Genomic DNA, 21,119 nt, shown 5'->3' on the forward strand with positions numbered 1-21,119 from the left:
ACACTTTCTTGGTGGGTGCTTGTACATATTTAGAGAGAGTGACTCTGGGTAAGGGCAAAGACATTAGAAAGCTGGAGTAGGTGTGAAAGGCAGAGACTTGTGTGAACAGTGCCCCCTGGGGGATACAGCAGAAATAGTCCTGCTCAGATTGAGAGCCATAAGGGACATTGGAAATTTTAAAACAGGCTGCAAGCAGTAATTTCAAAATACTTTGCAGATAAATTGTGATTTATTTCTTCAAATAAATATCTCAGTACATAAATCACAATATTGTTTATAAAATATACAACAGTAACAGTGCACAGTACACCAAATATACTAATTTGTTGAACAACTTAATTTCTATTTGAACATTGCCTGCTTGAGCAATTAGCACATCGGTACTTAATAATATATACGTATACATTCAGAACACAGATGGATGTATGTGGCCCTTCAAACTCTATTCAGGAATCTGCCTGATATTACCTGAGTAGATGGCACTGTTGAAGCCTTTGGATACGAGTACATCTTCAACATCGAAAGGTGCAGGACCCTCTTGTGGTGCAGTGGTAGTGTCCCTACCCCGGACCATGAGGCCTGGGTTTATGTCCAACATCCCTGTACAGGTTGCTTAAAAAATAGGTGCATGAAGTAATATAATTTCATTCACTAATTTGCCCAGGAAGCAGCATTATAAAGAGTATTGACTGTAATTTCTGGTTCAGTGATTTTGCACTCAGTCTGAGGTAGGCATGAGAATAGTGTTTGTTTAAGTGCATCATGTGATAAATACTATTATTTTCACTTAGTCAACTATGTTTTATATTGTCATAATATTGTTAAGCAGATTCACGTTCTCTTTGTGTTGATGCCTTTGGAGAAGATCAATTCTCACACTGGACATTGAGATTTGGATTGTCATGATGCAATCTGCCTTCCAAAACACTCATATTTTTGGTATCTATTTTCCTCCTGTATCTCAAATTTCTCACTAATTCATGGACTGATTTTCTCAATCTCAGATCAATTGTATCCTTCATGCTCTTATTCCTTTATAACTGTCACTGTTTTATGTGATTTTCCTAAATGTTTTGGCTTAAACCCACTATTTCTCTTTTCTGTATTGCACTTAAAATTCTAAACATCAATGAGGACTCTCATTTTGTCCCTCTTTTAAGGACTGTAATACTTAAAGCATATTTAACCTTTCCCTCATAGTTCTTTCCCGTTGTTCATGGGAACTGTCTTTTTGTTCTTTATGCTATTTTCAGCACAGGATTAATTTTTTTTTTGCAGTGAGGCATACAGATCAACAAACAGTAACTCTATAGGGGTCTAACAAGTGCATTAAAAAGTTGCACCTCAACTTGCATTTGTATAGTGTCTTTAATGTACAAAGCATGCCAACAGATTATAAAAGAGAAACTAAAATCAATGAAAGGATGTCATTGAGACATCATTAGGTAGTTTTAGGAGAGATAGCTATAAGCTTGGTCAAAACATCTTTGGGGGCAGGAAGAGAAATGGAGAGCAAGACATTGGCTTCAATAACAAAAAAGAACTGTGGATTCTGTAAATCTGAAACAAAAACAGAAATTGCTGGAGAATACTGGCTTCAATGTTAGCACAAAGACTAGGAATATATACAAATGGGCTTAAAGATAGAAAGTAAGGGTTACTCAGATAGATGGTCAAGGTCAGAGAGGATTTGATGAAGGAAACAAGTTTTTTTTCAAAAAATATATTACCTTATGGAACGAGAAGTCACTGTATGAATAGCAAAACATAACGAATACAGGTGGTTACGTTTCAAATAGGTTGGGATCGACTGGATATAAAGGAGGCCAGAACAGAGAACATAATCAAAGCTTGGCCATTTCCTAACCTGACCTGCAGGATGCCTGTGACTCAGCATGCCACGGGTAGCCCAGATGCCAGATGCTGTGGAGTGTTATTGAGTGCAAAATCTGGTTAATTCATTGTTCAAAAGCCAACTGATTGCCAGTTTTGGCTCCCAGTCTGATAGGAAACCGAAAACTGAAGGCTTCACGACTTAGTAGGTCCAGGTCAGGCTTGAGTTCACCTGGGGCTGATCACAGGGGATCCTCAGGAAGGTATGGGTTGGTTCCAGGAAGTAGGTAAAAAGGCACAGACCTCCTGGACCTGCCAAATACTTGTCTTGTTAAGAACAGTCACATTCAAGAAACTGAGAGAATTCAGCTCACAGCCTAATTGTTATATTTATAATACTAATCCCCCTTCAAGAAACAGATTAATCTCCAACCCACATCATGCCTCAGTTAAAGCTGGAAATGGGCAGAGTGGGTCAGTAATCTGGTTTTTAAGTATTTAATCTCCCCATTCAACCCAATAGGCTGATTTTGTTTTTATTTTGGGCATGAGGAGGTTAAAATTCTCCCCCGAGGGTCCAAAGTAAAGGACAGGATACAAAGGTTTGGTATTAGCATGAACATGCAATATAAACCCACATCTTCCATAAATTCTGAACCCAGTGAAATGGACAATAAATAGGATAACTAGCTACCACAAGTGAAATCATGCAAAGACAGGCATCGTACACAATTACAATATTTTCACAAGTCACAACTTTCCCTCACTGGCTCCTTGAAATTCCACCTGTAGAACTCCTCAGAAATTTCCAGAAAAGTCTTTCCTTTTGTTTCTGGCAGGAAGATTCCGATGAACAAAGCAGCAAGGAAGCTAAGGCAAATGAATGGCACATAACAGAAACTGCCCAGCCCCTCCTGAAAGGTAGATAAAATGATGAATGCAATCAGGCAGGATAAAGGATAAAGTCAGTCTATCATTTCCCAAATTTTCCTTTCCTCAAGTTTCCCTATCCCACAAAAACCGAAAGAACTGCCAATGTTGTAAATAAGAGACAAAGACAGAAATTGCTGGAAAAGCTCAGCAGGTCTGGCAACATCTGTGGACAGAAATCAGAGTTAATGTTGCAGGTCAAGTGACCTTCCTCAGGACAGATGGTAGCTCGGAAATTGTCAGTTTATACGCAGAAGATAGGGTCGGGGGAGGGCATAAGGAGTAAAGCCATCTGTTCCTATGATGCCAACTTCGATATGGAAGCCTATGAAATGTCCATCTTCTTCCTCAGCCAAAGATTCCCAAGCATTGTGGTTGACAGCTGGGTCCAACCCATGTCCCACACTTCAACCCTCACCTCTTCTCTTCCCTCTTGCAGCAGCAATAGGGCTCACCTTGTCCTCACCTACCATTCCACCAGTATCTGTATCCAGAAGATCATTCGCTGCCACTTTCACCATCTCCAGTGGGATGCCACCACCAGACACCTACTCCCCTCCCTTGTCCGTCTTCCATGGGGACCATTCCCTCTGGGACACCCTGGTCCACTTTTCCTTCACCCCTAACACCACCATCCCCACACAGACTCACAGCACCTTCCCCTGCAACTGCTGAAGGTGTAACATCTGTCCATTCACCTCCTCCCTCCCCAGTATCCAAGGGCCCAAACATACCTTCCAGGTGAAGCAGCGCTTTACCTGCACTTCTCACAATCTAGTCTACTGCATTCGCTGCTCCCAAGGTAGTCTCCTCTACATTGGGAAAACAAAGCATAGACTGGGTGACCGTTTCGCAGAACACTCGCGTTCTGTTCGCAAAGAAGACCCTGAGTTTCTAATTGCCTAGCACTTCAACACACCACCCTGTTCCCTGGCCAACACCTCTGTCTTAGGCTTGCTGCAGTGCTCCAGTGAAGCTCAGCACAAGTTGGAAGAACAACACCTCATTTTCCGCTTGGGGGGACCCTGCAGCCTTCTGGACTCAATATTGAATTCAACAAGTTTAGGGTTTGAGCTCTCCCATGTCCATACTCCAAGCCTTACAAACAGGCCCTGTAATCACACCTCTGCCATTACACACCACCCATTGTTAGCTACTAACAGTCTCCATTAATAGCTATGCACCCTCTGAGCCAGATCATTATCCACTCCTTTGTCTGTCCGATGTTCTTCTCTCTCTTTGGGCTCTATCCCCTCTTACCTTTCACTCCTCACCCCTCCCCCCACCCTATCTTCTGCAGATAAAACGACATTTTCAGTTCTGAGGGTCATTCAACCTGCAACATTAACTGTGATTTCTATCCACTGATCCTGCCAGACCTGCTGAGCTTTTCCAGCAATCTCTATTTTTTCCCCCTAGCCCATCTCCTTTGCAAAAGTTCTCCTCCTCGGCTTCATGAATAGGCAGATCTTGCCTCGAAATCAGAATCCATCTCTTCCAGACAATTAAGCTCATCATCTAGGCTATCACTGCACTGCAGTGCTGAGAGGGTGCTGCACTTATCAGAGGTGTTATCTTTCAAATGGAGTGTTCAACAGAGGTATCATCAAAAGAAAAGTCCCAGAACGTTGTTTGTAATTGAGGAAAGAAACTCTGTACCCTAGCCAACATTTATTTCTCAGCCAGTGCCACTAAGATGGGGACAAATGTTGACATCATCCTCCTGAAATGCCATATACCTTGCATGCTATAGACATTCCACGCAACCCTACACAGACAGCATATCCAACTCAGCCAGTCTAGGACAAAGTAAAGGAAAACATACAATGGCTTTTAGCCACATGTATCAATCTATCCAGTTTACCACAATGACCCAACCTGGAGCCCCAGAGACATAACTGAAGCGGCTCTGACTTCTTTCCTTAATCTGCTTTCTACCCTAAGACAGAATTCCAGGGATGAACTCATTTACTAGACCAGAAGAATTATATTGTTGTGCTTTCAACAGCAATCCACCTGCATTCAAGCTTCTATTAAACAGAATTCTGCCAGACTCAGCTAACTATAAAACTTCACTGGATATTGACGTAACCGCACTGTAATTCACATGTATGAACGAATGTCAATATCTTTGATTTTTAAATAATTTATAATTGTAACTTCCTTCCTTCCCTTTCCCATGCGGGCTTGTGTGTACTGTGAACTATTCCACCCCAGGGTTTGAATGTCTTAATAAACCCTAAGATAACCTACTCTGGGGGTCATTTTTAAATGCAACTTCACAATCAGGGTATGGGGAAACAAAGGGTGGGGTGGGGGGGTAGAAATAAAAAGGAACAGGAACAAAGTTAACGGTTTGAGTCTGGTGTAATTCTTCTTCAATTCTGAATTGTATCTTTCCTGGGTGTGGGATATAAGGTTAAAAGTGTAGACCTTTCAGGGGTGGGTGTGTGAATAAGTAATACATGCTTAATGCCATAAAAGTCTGCTGCACACTATGGGAGATTTGGGAACAGATATGAGTCAGGAACAGGAGTAGGTCACTTGGCTCTTCAAGCCTGATCCGCCATCAATAAGATCATGGTCAGTCGGTAGGTGTTCCAAATTCCACATTCCCATCTATCCCCAATAACCTATACAAATTAGGAAAAGATTTGATATAGCATCAGCCTTATCACAATTTATCACTCTGACAACAGAGAGAAAAGAGAAGAAAGGAGGGGCTTTCAGTTTATCCTTCTGCACTGTCTAAGTAGGATCATACAATCCCTACAGTGTGGGAGCAGGCCATTCAGCCCATCGAGTCCACACCAACCCTCCAAACAACATTTTTCCCAGATCTACACACCCCCACCCTATCCCTATATCCCTGCGTTTCCCATGGCTAATCCACCTAGCCTGCACATCCCTGGCCACCAGGGGAGGAAACCGGAGCAAACCCATGCAGACATGGAGAGAACATGCAAACTCCACACACACAGTCGCCCGAGGGTGGAATCAAACTTTGATCCCTGGTGCTGTGAGACAGCAGTGCCAACCACCGAACCACCGTCCTGCTAAGGAGGAAAGAGGTGAGCTAAAGCAAACTTAACAGACAGCAAAGAGAAATTACCAACCAAGTACTCCAGGCTGCTTCTGTATAACTCCCAGTTGTAGAGTGAAGAGCAGCAGAGGCCCAGCAATAGATTCCCTCTGCCACCATGCTATATTACTCTACAGGGGGACCATGAGAACAGAGACGGGGGTAGGATAAATTGTTTTCTTTTAAATTGGGAACAATTCGCTACAATACAGGAGTCCAAAGACAAACAGAACACAACAATGTCACAGTCATCAGGAAGTAATTCACCAGCAACAGGACAACTTATGACAATATTAACTTATATTTAGCTCGTGCTCAAAATACTTACAACAATAAATGGGAAAGTCATCCCAACAATAATAAAGTTTATCCAGAGCAGGGAACCATTGATCATGTAGGCTGCAGGCCGTGCAGTTTGGTCAAAGATCTCCATTGGTATGACTCCAGTAACTCCGGCTAAGGGTAAAGAGTTTACAATAGATTTAGAAGTTGGATTGTACAAGCAAATTTCCCAGAAGGAAAAAAAGACCAGTAAAACTGATGAATAAGACATACTAGGCCAACATGTATGCTTCAGAATAGAGAACATTCATTTCCAAATATTACTGCTTTCTGGTTTCTCCCCCAGGTCAGTGTTGGAAATAACCAGACATTCTTCAAGAGCAAATCAACAGCAGGGAACACACTCCTCACACATTACAGTTATTATAACAGCTACACAACAAAGCACCAGGGTGTAAAATAATCTGAAAGCAGGAACACCAATAAAAAAGGGTCCCAGTAACCCCTCGTGATTTTCCACACATTACTACTTACCACTTCAAGTGGTTTGTTTTCACGACTTGATGAGAATGCATATCAGGTCACAGAAGTGCCAAACTGTGGCCCTATCACCTGCTAAGATAGCCACCTTCTATGGGATTCCTGATGTGTATTTTTGGCATTTCTGTATGAAGAGACTGACAGATTTCAGAACGAGGTAATAGAGTACAGCTCCCAAATCTGTAGGTCAAAGGTTTAATGTCGAATTCTGCCATGCAGACTGCTTAGCATCAAACCTATTAACTTCCTCTCTGTGACTACAGTTATGTATTGTTCTAATTCATTTTATTTTGGCTCTGATCCTTCTAAATATGTATAATTACCTGTTTGGGCTTTCACATGAAATCATAGAATCCCTGCAGTGTGGAAGCAGGACATTCAGCCCATTGAGTCCACACTGACCCTCTGAAGATCACCTCACCCAGACCCACCCCCTCTCCTATCCCTGTATTTCCCAAGGAATCCACCAAACCTGCACATAGAATCATAGAACATAGAATCCCTACAGTGTGGAAACAGGCCCTTCGACCCAACAAGTCCACACCGACCCTTGGAGCATCCCACCCAGACCCTTCCCCCTATAACCCACCTAATTTACACATCCCTGAACACTATGGGCAATTTAGCATGGCCAATCCACCTAACCTGCACACCTTTGGGCTGTGGGAGGAAACAGGGGTACCTGGAGGAAACCCACACAGACACAGGGAGAATGTGCAAACTCCACACAGACAGTTGCCCGAGGGTGGAATTGAACCCAGGTCCCTGCTGCTGTGAGGCAGCTGTGCTAACCACTGTGCCACAGTTCAGCCTCTGGTGTTAATTTATAGTTCTTTCTCCCCTGCAAATGTCGACTGACCTGTTGTATAACCACAACATTTAGAGCTTTTCCCTTCGTGTGATTGGAATGCAAAGACTTACCTGGTCCAATTCCGAAACTTAAGATGGAAGCAAAGATGCAAATCATGCTCAGGTACGACATCCAGCTGACCTTGTCCTAAATGAAGACAGACAGTGTCAAGCAAAACTTGCAAGATATATCCATCTCATTTATAATTAATGGTTGGATTTATTTGTTTCAACAATTCAACAAAAGAGCTATATTTCAGCAGTGACTTGGCCCAGAGAGCTCCATTGACTCAGTGAATGCTTCTTTCAAGGGGGGACATTGAGCCACAGAAACCTGCTCCAGATCGGAGTTTGTTTAACCTCGGTGGTGGCAGAAGAGAGAGAGAGAGAGACGATGGGCGGTGGGTTTAACCTGAGGGTCACCACAAACGAGCAGCAAGACTGAGAAGTGGGGCCTTCATGGTGACATCAGCCACAAGAGGAATTGAACTGTTGGTGTCAGTCCGAATCACTAACCAACTGTTTGGCCAATGGAGCTGATTGGCCCCCACTGTGCTAAGCTACAATTTAGCTTCAACACTGATGGGTCAGATTCCCACTCTGGATTGCTCTGCAATGATCCCTGACCCAAAATCCTCACCTGGCCAGTATATGCAAATTGCTTTCATTCATAGGCGAGACTGATATACAGATGGTGCCCTCTTTGGGTACGGCTGGGGATCATCAGCAAAGTGATGGATATGTCATTGACAGTGCTATCAAGTGTTACAGGCTCTGCAATCACCTCCTCAGTGAAGCTTAGTTTGAGTATCTCCAGGGTCACTCATCTCATTACAGACTTGGTCCAAAAAAAAGAGCTGAAGTCTAGAGGGGAGGTGACAATGACTGCTCCCGACGTCAGCACAGCATTTGACTGACATGGCATCAAGGGTCACAAGGGACGCAGTGAAGAAGGTTCACTGGGCCCAAAACATTGACCCTTAATGTCTCTCTTTTGGAAATGAGTTGAACTGAGTCATACTAGGGATACAGCACTAGATGTTCTTAGATGTGCCTTTAAGAGGGATTTGTTCTGTCCTGTTCCTATTGAAAGCAAATGCTGTAAACCTGCTGCCAAGCTGGCTGCTCCATGCACAGCAAAGTAACCATCTATTGTTTTTATTTAGAAAGTAGACTAAAGAAGCATGATTGGGTGGATACAGGCTCACACAGACCCCATTTTTCCAGGTTTTGCTTTCAGCTGGTGAAGCTAGAAGTTTGGAAGAAGACCCAGTTCTCTTTGTTGTTGCAAAAGCTTGTGTTCTGTCTTTAGTGCTGGGTTCGTGTTTCTGAGTTTTCCTTTCTATTTGCCTTGGCCAAGCGTGTTTATAAGATGCTGCTATACTGGAACAGTTAATGAGTAGTAGTTAAATAACATACTATTTTGTTAAGTATTTCAACAAAGTTACAGTTAAGCCAATTCTTTTTTTACAACTAATAACAACTCAGGCCACTAGATCATAATAGTAGAGTAGGTGGTGACGGAGGTAAATAGTGGGCAGTTACTGATAAATCTCCTTGAATTATATGGCTAAGAGACAGCATGAAGACAGGACATAAGACAATGCAAAGTCTAGATAAGCAGGAGACTCCAGCATTAATTTGGGAGAGAGTAGTGGTATGGAGTGGCAGAGACAGTACCCATTTCTGAAAATGTTCTGGCTACAATCAAATAAGTAAGACTGAGCCTGTGCAAAGGCAGTACACTGAGATATTCAACACAGGAGAGGTGTTGGAGAAGGATGGTGTTATCAACAAATCAGAGGTGGCAAACAGGACAAGAAAGAGAAGGATAGAGAGGACATAAAATTGTTCTAATTGTATAGAATGCTTTTTGCTACTTTGATGTTAGGGCAATTTCAGTGCTGTGGCAGGAATGAAAGCCTAATTGAAAGGGTTCTAACATCAAGTTACATATAAACACAAGAAATATGAGCTGGAGTTGGACACTCTACCCTCCAAGGCTGCTGTATCGTTCAATAAAATCATAGTTAACCTTTAGCTCAACACCCCTTCCCACATTATTCCCACTTTTCTAATTCCCTGGATTCTAAAAATCCATTGATCTCAGTCTTGAAGATACTCAGCATCCATAACTCTGTGGTAGCGAATTCCAAATATCAAAGCCCTCTGAATGAAGAAATGTTTCATGTCAGTCCTAAATAGTTGACCCTTACTACTTAGGTTGTAATGCTTAGCTCTAGACTGCCGAGCTAGAGGAAACAACTACTCTGCATATACCCCGGAAAGCCCTTTCAGAATTTTATATGACTCAGTGAGATCACCTCTCATTCTTCTAAACTCTAGGCCTAGTCTACTCAACCGCTCCTCAAAGATCAACGTCTGCATTCTCAGAATCAATATAGTGAACCTTCACTGTCCTCCCTCTCAGGCAAGTTTCCTTTCCTTGGACAGGGAGATCTAAACTGTAAACAATACAATTCAACCCTTTGTAAAAAAAACAAAAGCCTGGTTCGGCCACATCTGGAGTATTGTGTCCAGTTCTGGTCACCTCATTACAGGAAAGATGTGGAAGCATTGGAAAAAGGTGCAGAGGAGATTTACCAGGATGTTGCCTGGAATGGAGGGTAGGTCTTACGAGGAAAGGTTGTGAAGGGGTGAATGGCCAGCATTCCACACTGTAGGGATTCTGCGTGTTAGAAGCCTGTATTCTGAACTTGGATGTGTTTGGTCTCCTCACACATCGCGTTCAGACCCAAATGGGGAAGCCTCTGCCACCAAGTTATCTTAACATTAGAGTCAGCTCGGTAATAGAGCGATTGAGTTTAAGATCGGTGAAGTTATGCTCCAGCTAAACAAAACCCTGGTTTGGCCACATCTGGAGTATTGTGTCCAGTTCTGGTCGCCTCATTACAGGAAAGATGTGGAAACGTTGGAAAAAGTGCAGAGGAGATTTACCAGGATGTTGCCTGGAATGGAGGGAAGGTCTTACGAGGAAAGGTTGAGAGAGCTAGGGCTTTTCTCTTTAGAACGACGAAGGATGAGAGGTGACTTGATAGAGGTGTACAAAATGATCAGAGGTATAGATAGAGTGGACAGCGAGAGACTTTTTCCTAGGGTGGAGGTAGCTATTACGAGGGAGCATAGTTTTAAAGTGAGTGGAGGTAGATATAGGGGAGGCGTCAGAGGTAGGTTCTTTACTCAGAGAGTGGTAGGGGCGTGGAATGCATTGCCAGAAAGGGTAATAGAGTTGGCCTCATTAGGGGCATTTAAGCGGCTATTAGACAGGCATATGGATGATAGTATAAGGTAGGGGTGGAGGTTAGATAGACCTTAGGTTTAGGGTAAAAGTTCAGCACAACATCATGGGCCGAAGGGCCTGTACTGTGCTGTACTGGTCTATGTCTATGTCTATGTCTATGTCTATGTCTATGTCTATGTCTATGTCTAAAAACATTAACAAACCATTGACTTTCCTAATTGCTAAGTATACCTGCTTGATAACCTTATATAATTGGTATATATGGTCACACAGGTCCCTAAGAATACAAATCTTTCACAGTTTCTCACCTTTGACAAACTATCTGCCTTTATATTTTTCCTACCAAAGGGGCTAACTTAATATTTCTCGACATTATACATCATCTGCTGTATTCTTCCTCATTCACTTCAACTATCTATATTCCTTTGGAGTCTCTGTACATTCTGCTCACAATTTACTTTCCCACTTGGATACATTACACTTAGGTCCTTCATCTATTATGAGAAAGAGAGGGGATAACACCACGTTCAGAAACTTTGAAAAGATCACTTACCAAGATCAGACAGTAGTGGGAATTGGTAGAAAACTTCAACTAAGCACGTATAGGTTACTGAGACCTGATGGAACTGAACCGGTACTACAGGAGTTTATTCTGTTCAAAATGACAATAACTCCTTAGACGATATCTACTTGGCTCCTCAAAAAAGTGACAAAAGCTTTCAGTATAAAGCACTTTCTGCACACGTTTATTTATTCCTCACACTGACTTGGTGGGAGGAATAAAAGCATTCATTGGATTTCCTCATGAGGAGAGAGCTTCCCTGTCAGCAAACATGAGTCCTTTAAAGAAACTTGACACTGGTCATCATTGTGTCAATCTGAAAATCAACCAGAAATTGAACGTGCAAAATGTAATGCTGGACACCAGAGGGCAGAAGCTGAGCTGAGTTATAAATTGCATGTTACATGCTTGTTTCGACATCATTCCTGTAACTTAACAACTGAAAACATCTTGTACTGGGAATCATAGAGTTATACAGCACAGAAACAGACTCTTCGGTCCAACTCGTCCATGCTGACCAAACTAAATAGTCCCATTTGCCAGCATTTGGCCCATATCCCTCTACTCATGAACCTATCTAAATGTCTTTTAAAAGCTGTAACTATACCTACATCTACCACTTCCTCTAGCAGTTCATTCCACATACGAATCACTCTCTGTGTGAATGAGAAACACCTCAGGTATGTTAAACCTGTCTCCTCTCACCTTAAAAATATGCCCTCTAATTTTGAACTCCCCCACCCTTGGGAAAAGGCCTTTGCTATTCACCTTATCTATACCATAAATCTCTATAAGGTCACCCTTCAACTTTCTACACTCCAGGAAAAACATCCTAGCCTATCCAGTCAATTTTTATAACTCAAACCCCCCAGTCCAGATAAATCTTTTCTGCACCCTCTCCATTTTAATAATGTCCTTCCTATAGCAGGGTGACCAGAACTGCACACTGTACTCCAAAAGTGGCCTCACCCATGTCCTGTACAGCCTTAAGACATTTGAGAATTTTGAAAACCACTCCATTTCAGCAGACTGTTTCCATTAGTGAAAACACAATCTGGAACAAGAGCCTGTCTTAAACAACATAAAGTTGTCCTGAAATTGCAAATCACATTCCGAAAATGCATTAAATCCAACCTTGGGGACAATAAGGGCTGCAGATGCTGGAAGCCAGAGTCTATAGGTGTGAGGCTGGAAAGACACAGCAGGTCAGACAGCATCCGAGGAGCAGGTAAGTCAACATCTCGGTTTCTTTTAACTGTGCGAAAGAGGCTGCAACTCACCTGGAGCGTCAGAGAGATGGTGAACAATATTCCACAGCCAACCATCAAACTGTAGCCTCCCATAATCAGCATTCTGCGACCAATCCGATCAATAAACAGGTTCTGAAGAAGGAAATTCACAGAATTACTCACGCCTTCTTCCACAACCTATTCCAGTGAAGGTAATAAACCATACAGGCCTGGTATAATATGCTGCAAACTCTGTTAAAACTACCACATTATCCAAATAATAGCAAATCATAGAGCCCAGCATAAACCCAATCCCTGTGGATTAAGGTAGTTCGGTTGACGTGGTTAACATGAATTTCAGCAGAGCCTTTGACAAGTTTGACAACATAGGAGACTGATAAAGAAGGTAAAAGCACATGGAATCCAAGGTGACTTGGTCAGTTGGATCCAAAAATGGCTTAGTGGTAGGAGTCAGAGGGTGGTGGTAGAAGGCTGTTTGAGAGGCCTGGTGACCAGTGACATAGCACAGGGGAGTGTGTTGGGTCTCTGATTGTGTGTGTTATATATAAAACAATACAGGTGAGAAAGTGGGGGAGGAGGAGCTTGTGGATGACATGAGGATTGGTAAGGTGGGCAGATCAATGGCAGAAGGAATTTAACCCTGAAAAGTGAGAGGTGATGCACTTTGGAAGAAGTAACAAGACAAGGAAGTAGTCAATGAATGGAAGGAAACTAGGAAGCCCAGAGAAACAGAGATCTTGGGCTCATGTCCTCAGATCCCCAAAGGCAGCAGGGTAGGTTAATACAGCAGTTAAGAAGGCATAAGGGACACTTGTCTTTTATCAGCTGTGGCACAGATTATAAGAACAGGAAGGTTTTTGTTGGAGCTGAACAAAACTTTGATTAAGCCGCAGCTGGAATACTGTGTTCAGTTCTAGATGCCACATTTTAACAAAGATGTGATTGTACTGGAGAGGGTGCAGAGGAGGTTCACCAGGATGTTGCCTGGGATGGAGCAGTTTAGCTATGAAGAGAAGCTGAATAAGCTCAGGTTGTTTTCTTTAGTGGAGAAAGCTGAGGGGGGACCTAACTGAGGTGTATAAAATTATGAAGGGCATGGATAAGGTGGTTAGAAAGTAGCTATTTCCCTTAGTTAAAGGGTCAATAAGGGGACATAATTTTAAAGGGAAAGGCAGCGGGTTTAGAAGGGCTTTGAGGAAAGGTTCTTTCACATAGAGGGTGGTGGGAATCTGGAATGCACATGCTGGAGGACAGTACAGGCAGGACACCTCACAACCTTTAAAAAGTACACGAATGAGCACTTGAAATGTTATAACATTCAAGGCTATGGGCCAAATGCTGGAAAGTGGAATTAGTGTAGATTGACTGATGCAAACTAAATATGCCAAAGCACTTCTATGCTGTATGACCCGATGACTCAATGATGTACCGATGCCCCAATTCTGAGTTTACTGTGATCTGCAATTTGGTATCGCCTTTTGGATACTTCTACAGTTTGCACTGTAGACTAAATTATTCATGTATTTGCTTTGATTATAATGAAAATCTAGGTCATAATATCATTCAATGTTAAGTTACAGTCTGTGCTAGTCTGTATATTCACACACCAGCACGGTATAATATTGTGGTGTAGTAACATGTGCATGTTGACCTGGGACAGTTTAGTAGCCAGTTCACAGCCTAGCCTAATCTGAACCAGTGCAATAGTCTAGTCAGTAATCTGGTCATACCTGAACCTATGCAGTAAATCATGCACAATTTGATCTGGCACAATACAGTGATTCATTCACTACTTATGACAGTAACAGAATACAAGGTCACCAAACAATTTTAAAACAATGGAACATGTCCTGATGCAGCTATCCATGACACTCCATTGTAAAATTCAACTGTTCCCTAAACAAGTCCGGGGCTTTTGCCTGTTACTCTACATGAAAGTTTATTCACCATGTCAAACACTGTGCAAAAAAGAATTTTGTGCCATCAGTCATGATAGCAGATTTCTAAGCAGTTATTATTGCAATGAAGAGTTGTAAGTCTGTGACAATGAATCTGCTTATCATTCATGCTCAAGTGTTTTTGATAAATGTTATTACAGTGAATGGTTTGATCTTCTATTTACATTAAATGGCTGGCAAATAATGCATTTTCTGATGAAGAGTCTAGGCCCGAAACGTCAGCCTTCCTGCTCCTATGATGCTGCTTGGCCTGCAGTGTTCATCCATTGTTGTGTCAAATAATGCAACTTGGTTCTCAGACTCTAACTGGTTACAGAGGGCATTCTTGGAGGTAGGGAACAATATGATGTGGATTGACCTGTCTTTGCCTCTTTGGTAGGAGCATTGTATATAGTACAGGAAGTACCTACTGCAAATGTTTATCAATTCCCCAGAGCAGCTTTTAATATTGAAAAATAAGATTCTCTCACACCTGCTGCACCACTAAAAATGCTAGAAGAGGGGAATGCTCACATTGATCGCCTTGTAAAATTCTCCTGAAACATTCAAACTCATAAAATTACTTTGTCAGTTTGAACACTGAATCAATTTAATTTACTGTTCCTGGTTAATGTTTTCTACATCCTTAACAATCTTGCAAATCCCTATAAGATCACCTTTTAGATTTTCAGAATAAAAATCCACGGAGCGTCATCTTTTCTCATCACTCACAACAACTGGTACTGGCTACCAGGCTACACAAGTGCAAGCAGGGGTTCTTACTTTTGCTTCCAGTATTTAAACATCTTTTTCATTTCCTGGTGATCAGCAACATTAAGGTGTGGTGTGACCTAAGCACTGCACAGTTTGAACATTACCCTTTCGTCTTATTTCTTATTATTTTAGGGGTGTGGTTAAAAATTCTATTGGCTTAGTCACTTGCTGCTCTTCAGTAGTTGGACATGTTTAACACAATATTTATACTCCTAGGTTTGCCTCAGCTTTATCCCTAAATAGTTCAACATTCTTCGTGTAATGTTTAAATACATTATTTTTGCTTATTCAAGGACTTATTGTACTAAAGTGGGAGACTTTTCACCTGTCGCAGTTTGTGCGATAACCAACGAAAAAAGACATTTATTATAAAATAAAACTTAACAATGAGCAGCTTGCTATACAGGAAACTACGACAGAATTTTTCTAAGTTTACATTATCTTATGTATAGCATTTCAGTCTGTGTATTAACCAGTACGTGAGTGCAGGTAGGTTGTGTGTTGAATTGTGGAGCAGGCTTGAAGGACTGAATGGTCTACTCCTAGATTCAATGTTTAATTCTCAAAATATTCACACTTTTTGTCTTATCCCGTAACTCTCTCCAGTCTGTTAGTATCTTGCAAATAACACCTTGTGAGCACAGAACCCAATATTGGACATAATTCAGTTCACCTAACATATTGTCCTGAAAGCAATGCCTCCCTACCTACACGACATAATATTCTTCAGTCTGTATATTAATCTGTGAATAGCACACTTCAACTTGTGCATTATGCCTATCAATCCTAAGAACAGGGAGCCTTGAGAACCACTAAATTGCTTCATAAACTGATCATGAGCCAAAATGAAAGGTAGGGAGATGATTTTACTCTGGAGGCATTGTGCACACTGTAATTCGCAACAAAAAAAGCTAATGAGCAAATAAATTAATGCATGAATTAAAGAAAGAACTGCTCAATGATGAAGCAAAGCAAAATTAAACCAGTACCTACACTTGTTACTGCAGTGATGAACTCACAACACCCCGTTCCAATTGTAGCATACTGGATCTTTTCATTGGGAATTCCTGCAGCAGTAAACACATAGACAGCGTAGAAATACATCTGGTGGGAAAATAAAACAGCATTAAAGTCTGAGTCCAACAAAATATACACATGCCCTGCTAATATAGTGACCACGCAATAAAATGTATAGAATGCATATGTAGACCGGGCCTACTGTTCACTGTACAATATGATACAATGCATACAGTCTGCTATTTCCTGTGACAGCCATTGTTTAATATAATGCACACACAGTCTGCTTTATCATATATACAGGATCTGTGATTCCTCATGATATACAGGGTGAGATGTATATATTTTACACACTTCTGAGTGAATGGGTTTGAGTGAGTGAGGGAGGTCAGGGGTTGGAGGATGAGACAAACGGTTAAGGGATAGAATGACATTTGGATAAGTGGCACTATGCAGGGAACTGGTGGTTAGGGTAACAGATTTGCAGGTGGGACAGTGGCCAAGATGTCAAATGGGACAGGGGGTAGGAGGAACAGGTCACTGAGACAGCAGGTGGGAAGTCGAGTTGTTTGGTTAGATCTGATTAAGGTGCAGGGAATTAGTCAGGTTGGTGGGGAAGAGTAGAATCGAGAAATTAGGTGGGGCTGTTTGGTCAGGATGGGAGCGTAATGAGGCTAGGTTGTCTGGTCGAGGTGGATGTCAGAGTGGTCGTTCGGGGGGAAGTTGGTGGTCAGGTGGGTTCAGATCACAGGTGTGTTAAGGCAGGGGTAAGAGCAGGGTTGGGAGTGTCAGTGATGTGTGGGTGAGTCAGTATTATCATTAACCAGGAGTTAGAGCATACTTTAATCCCTTTAACACTTCCTGAGTCACTAAACAGGTGAGCGAATTGCAGTACTCTCATTCAGAACTGGAAATCCTTTCGGATGTTCCCAGGCACCAGCTAATTATCCATGTTTCCTGTTCCAAGGCAAAACCCATACAGTGAGGTATGCCAGGGCTTCCTGATTCACATCTCCAATCTGTATTGCTGCAATAACCATCCTCCCACTGGAAAATCTGGGTCAATATGTAACTGCCAAAGCACCTTGTTCCTTTCAAGGTCATTTGTCAGCTACTCCATGGGGAAGCCAAACTAGAAAAGTAAGGTCAGTTAGTTGTTAAATAATGTTGGAATTTTCTCTCGATTGATAGCAGTTTAGATCTATGCCTCATTATTCTTAACATCTCCTAGATAATGTTAAAAACAGTAATGGCAAATGGCTTCAGAGATAGTAGGAACTGCAGATGCTGGAGAATCTCAGATAACAAAGGTGCAGAGCTGGATGAACACAGCAGGCCAAGCAGCATCAAAGCAACAGGAAAGCTGACGTTTCTGAAGAAGGGTCTAGGCCCGAAAAATCAGCTTTCCTGCTCCTCTGATGCTGCTTGGCCTGCTGTATTCATCCAACTGTACACCTTGTTACCTATGGCAAATAGCTGAGTGTTTTCTTCATCTGTCAACATTGCAGAGCTTGTACAGCTCACATAAATCTTACAGATAGCACAATGTGTGAAGTGAGAGATGGGGAAGGTCACACCAACTGGATTCAGTACATGAAGTATCCAGTTTCTTGTGAGTCACAGGGCTGGAGTTCATAATCAGGCATTGACTTGCAGAATGTAGAAATATCTGCCTTACCATTAAGAGTGCACTGCTTCTTTCCATTTTATTCAGAGATAGTTTCAGAGAATTCATTCATTCTAACTACTCTCTACTCTAGCAAATCCATAGTATCACCACTCTGAGTGGAAAAAAAACTATTTTTAAATTCTGTTTTTTGGATTCATTAATGATTATTTTACATTTATATCTGGGAGTTTTGGATTCTCCCACAAGTAAAAGCATCAATTTCCATATCTACCCTATCAAATCCCTTCACAGTTTTAAAGACCTTCAGAGAAAAGACTCAGCTTATTCAGTTTCTACTGATAGTTTTTTTTTATTCATTCACAGGAGGAGGGTTCACAGAATGGCATTATGGGTCTACCAAATGGACTTTTTAAAAATCTGTATTCATTCCTGGGATGAGGGCATCACTGGCTAGGCCAGCATTTATTGCCCATCTCTAATTGCCCAGAGGGCAGTTAAAAGTCAAACACATTGCAGTGGGTCTGGAGTCTCATGTAGGCCAGACCAGGTAAGGATGGCAGATTTCCTTCCTTTGAGAAAATTAGCGAACCAGGTGGGTTTTTCCAACAATCAACAATGGTTTCATGGTCATCATTAGAGCCTCAATTTCTGATTTTTATTGAATTCAAATTTTACCACATGCCATGGGGGATTCAAACCCAGGACCTCAGAACATCACTGGGGTCTCTGGATCAACAGTCTAGCAATAGAACCACGAAGCCATTACCTCCCCCATTCAATTGTATCCTGACCTCATTTTTCTTTTTTATTAAATCACTTGTGGGGTGTGAGCATTGCTGGCCAGGGTCAGCATTTATTGTGAAGGTAGTGGTGAGCTACCTTCTGGAACTGCTGCTGGGGAGGCAATGGCCCAGTGGTATTATCACTGGACTGCTAATCCAGAGACCCAGCTAATGTTCTGGGGATAGTAAGAATTGCCGATGCTGGAGTCAGAGATAACACAGTGTGCAGCTGGAGGAACACAGCAGGCCAATAATGTTCTGGGGACCTGGGTTTGAATTCTGCCATGGCAAACAGTGGAATTTGAATTCAACAATAACAAGAAAATAAGAATCTAATGATGACCATGAATCCGTTGTCAATTGTTAGGAAAAACCCAGCTGGTTCACTAATGTCCTTTAAGGAAGGAAACTGCCACCCTTACTTGGTCTGGCCTACATGTGACTCCAGACCCACAGCAATGTGGCTGACTCTTAACTGCCTCTGGGCAATTAGGGATGGGCAGTAAATGCTGCCTAGCCAGCGATATGCTCATCCCAGGAATGAATATATATTTTAAAAATCCATTTGGTAGACCCATAATGCCATTAGGGAGGGAGTTCCAGGATTTTAACCCAGTGACAGTGAAGGAACAGCAATATATTTCTATGTCAGGATGGAGGGGAACTTGCAGGTGGTGGTATTCCCATTGTGTGATATGATCCTTGTAAACTTTTTTTTAAAAGCAACTCCAGAACTTTTGTGTCTTTGTTGCTGTACTGGGGTAGGGAACTCTGCATAGTACTTTGCATGGTCAAATCAAGGTTTATACAAGTTTGACATAATTTCTCTGGTTTTGAATTCTCTTTTTCTAGAAACAAGCCCCAACGCATTGTGAGCATTTTAATGGTTTAGTTAACTTATGTTTTCATTTTTGATTATTTATGAATCTGTACCTCTAGATTCCCCCAGCACATCTATCATGTAAAGATACCTGTTCCCTACATAGTGGGTGGCCTCATGATTCCTCCTACCCAATTGGTACCATCTCATGACCTAATACTGTCACTTATTTGCCGTTTAAACAGCCATTCTGCAAGACTGTTAACAATGCCTTGTAATTTGTCACAGTTATCTTCAGTATTAACTACAACCCCACTTTGGTATTGGTGCAGTTTTTGATACAGTGCTTTTAATTCCCAAGTACAAGCTATTTACGTAAATTCTGCACAATTGTGATTCGCGTGGAGCAGAATTCCCACATCTGGCCAGTCTGAGTAAGTACTTTTTAGCACCTACTCTTTCCTTTTGATATTGTAGCCAGTTTGGTGGAAGAAGAAAGGAGCAGCAATAGCGATAGGGGGTTCATTAATTAAAGGAACCGCGCAGAACTTCAAAGAATATTGATAAATTGGTGGAGAGGGCAGATAGGTGGCTGATGAAGTTCAATCTGGATAAGTGAACGCTGATATACTTTAATACAAAGAACATGGAGAGGCAGGGTAAAATATTCTAAAAGGTGTGCAGGAATAGAGCAACCTAGGAAACCCATGTCCATAAGTTATTAAAGGTGGCAGGACAGGCAGAGAGCTGTTAATAAATCATACGGTATTCTAGGCTTCCTTAATAGATGCATAAAGTACAAGAGCAGGGAGACTATGCTGAACCTATACAAGATGCTGCTTAGACCTCAGCTGGAGCACTGCATACAGTTCTGGGCATCACACATTAAGAAGGATGTGTATACATTGGAAAGAGTGCAGAAAAGATTTACAAGAATGGTTCCAAGGATGAGAAATTTCAGCTACGAGGACAGATTGGAGAAGTTTGGGACTATATTACTTGGAGAGGGCATGTCTGATAGACGTTTTCAAGGTCATGAGGGGTTTGGATAGAGTGGATCTGGAGAAACTGTTCCCATGTGTAAAAGGTTCGAGAACCAAAGGGCATGTTTTTAAAATTAAAAGAAGCAAACGTGAGGAAAATATGTTGTCACACAGCAAGTTGTCTGCTTTTGGAATGTGTTGCCTGGGCATGTGGTGGAGGCAGATTGAATTGAGGCATTCAAAAGGCTCTTGGATTATGATTTAAATTGAAACAATGTGCAGCATTATAGGGAAAAAGCCAAAATTTGGCACAAGGTCAAAACGACCTCTTACTGCACTGTAAAATTGTGATTGTATGAAATGTGCTACCTTTTTCTATTGTTTGTTACCTCTTCAGAAGACAAAAATAAGATTGGCCAAACGCAGCCTTTCCTTTTGAAATCAGGTTCACCTATTCTTCATTACCCTTTCAGTTTCTTGATGTTTTTCTACTGCATCTGCGTAAAGATGCCAATATAAACCACTCGCATGGAGCTTAATTATCTCTACATCCCTAGACTTGCTTGATCTCCCTTTTTAATGGCAG

At 41.8% G+C, this 21,119-nt stretch overlaps 1 protein-coding gene across 6 annotated transcripts in view; it reads right to left on the reverse strand.

The window, feature by feature from the left end:
• Nucleotides 1-255: 255 nt before the first annotated feature.
• The window catches only part of LOC109919925 (solute carrier family 2, facilitated glucose transporter member 11-like), a 59,229-nt gene continuing 38,365 nt past the window's right edge, over nucleotides 256-21,119 (reverse strand). For 2 of the 6 annotated variants that reach the window (XM_048611337.1, XM_048611336.1), the window contains exons 9-13: nucleotides 16,295-16,405; nucleotides 12,621-12,722; nucleotides 7,589-7,664; nucleotides 6,174-6,301; nucleotides 256-2,747 (exon numbers count right to left, since the gene is read on the reverse strand). In XM_048611337.1, coding sequence (XP_048467294.1) covers nucleotides 2,577-2,747; nucleotides 6,174-6,301; nucleotides 7,589-7,664; nucleotides 12,621-12,722; nucleotides 16,295-16,405 — 588 coding nt within the window. In that variant the 3' untranslated portion in view covers nucleotides 256-2,576. The other 4 variants (XR_007264642.1, XR_007264641.1, XM_048611338.1 and 1 more) reach the window with 4 other exon arrangements.

Source organism: Rhincodon typus, chromosome 24 (genome assembly GCF_021869965.1).
Source record: "Rhincodon typus isolate 14 chromosome 24, sRhiTyp1.1, whole genome shotgun sequence".
NCBI lineage: Eukaryota > Metazoa > Chordata > Chondrichthyes > Orectolobiformes > Rhincodontidae > Rhincodon > Rhincodon typus.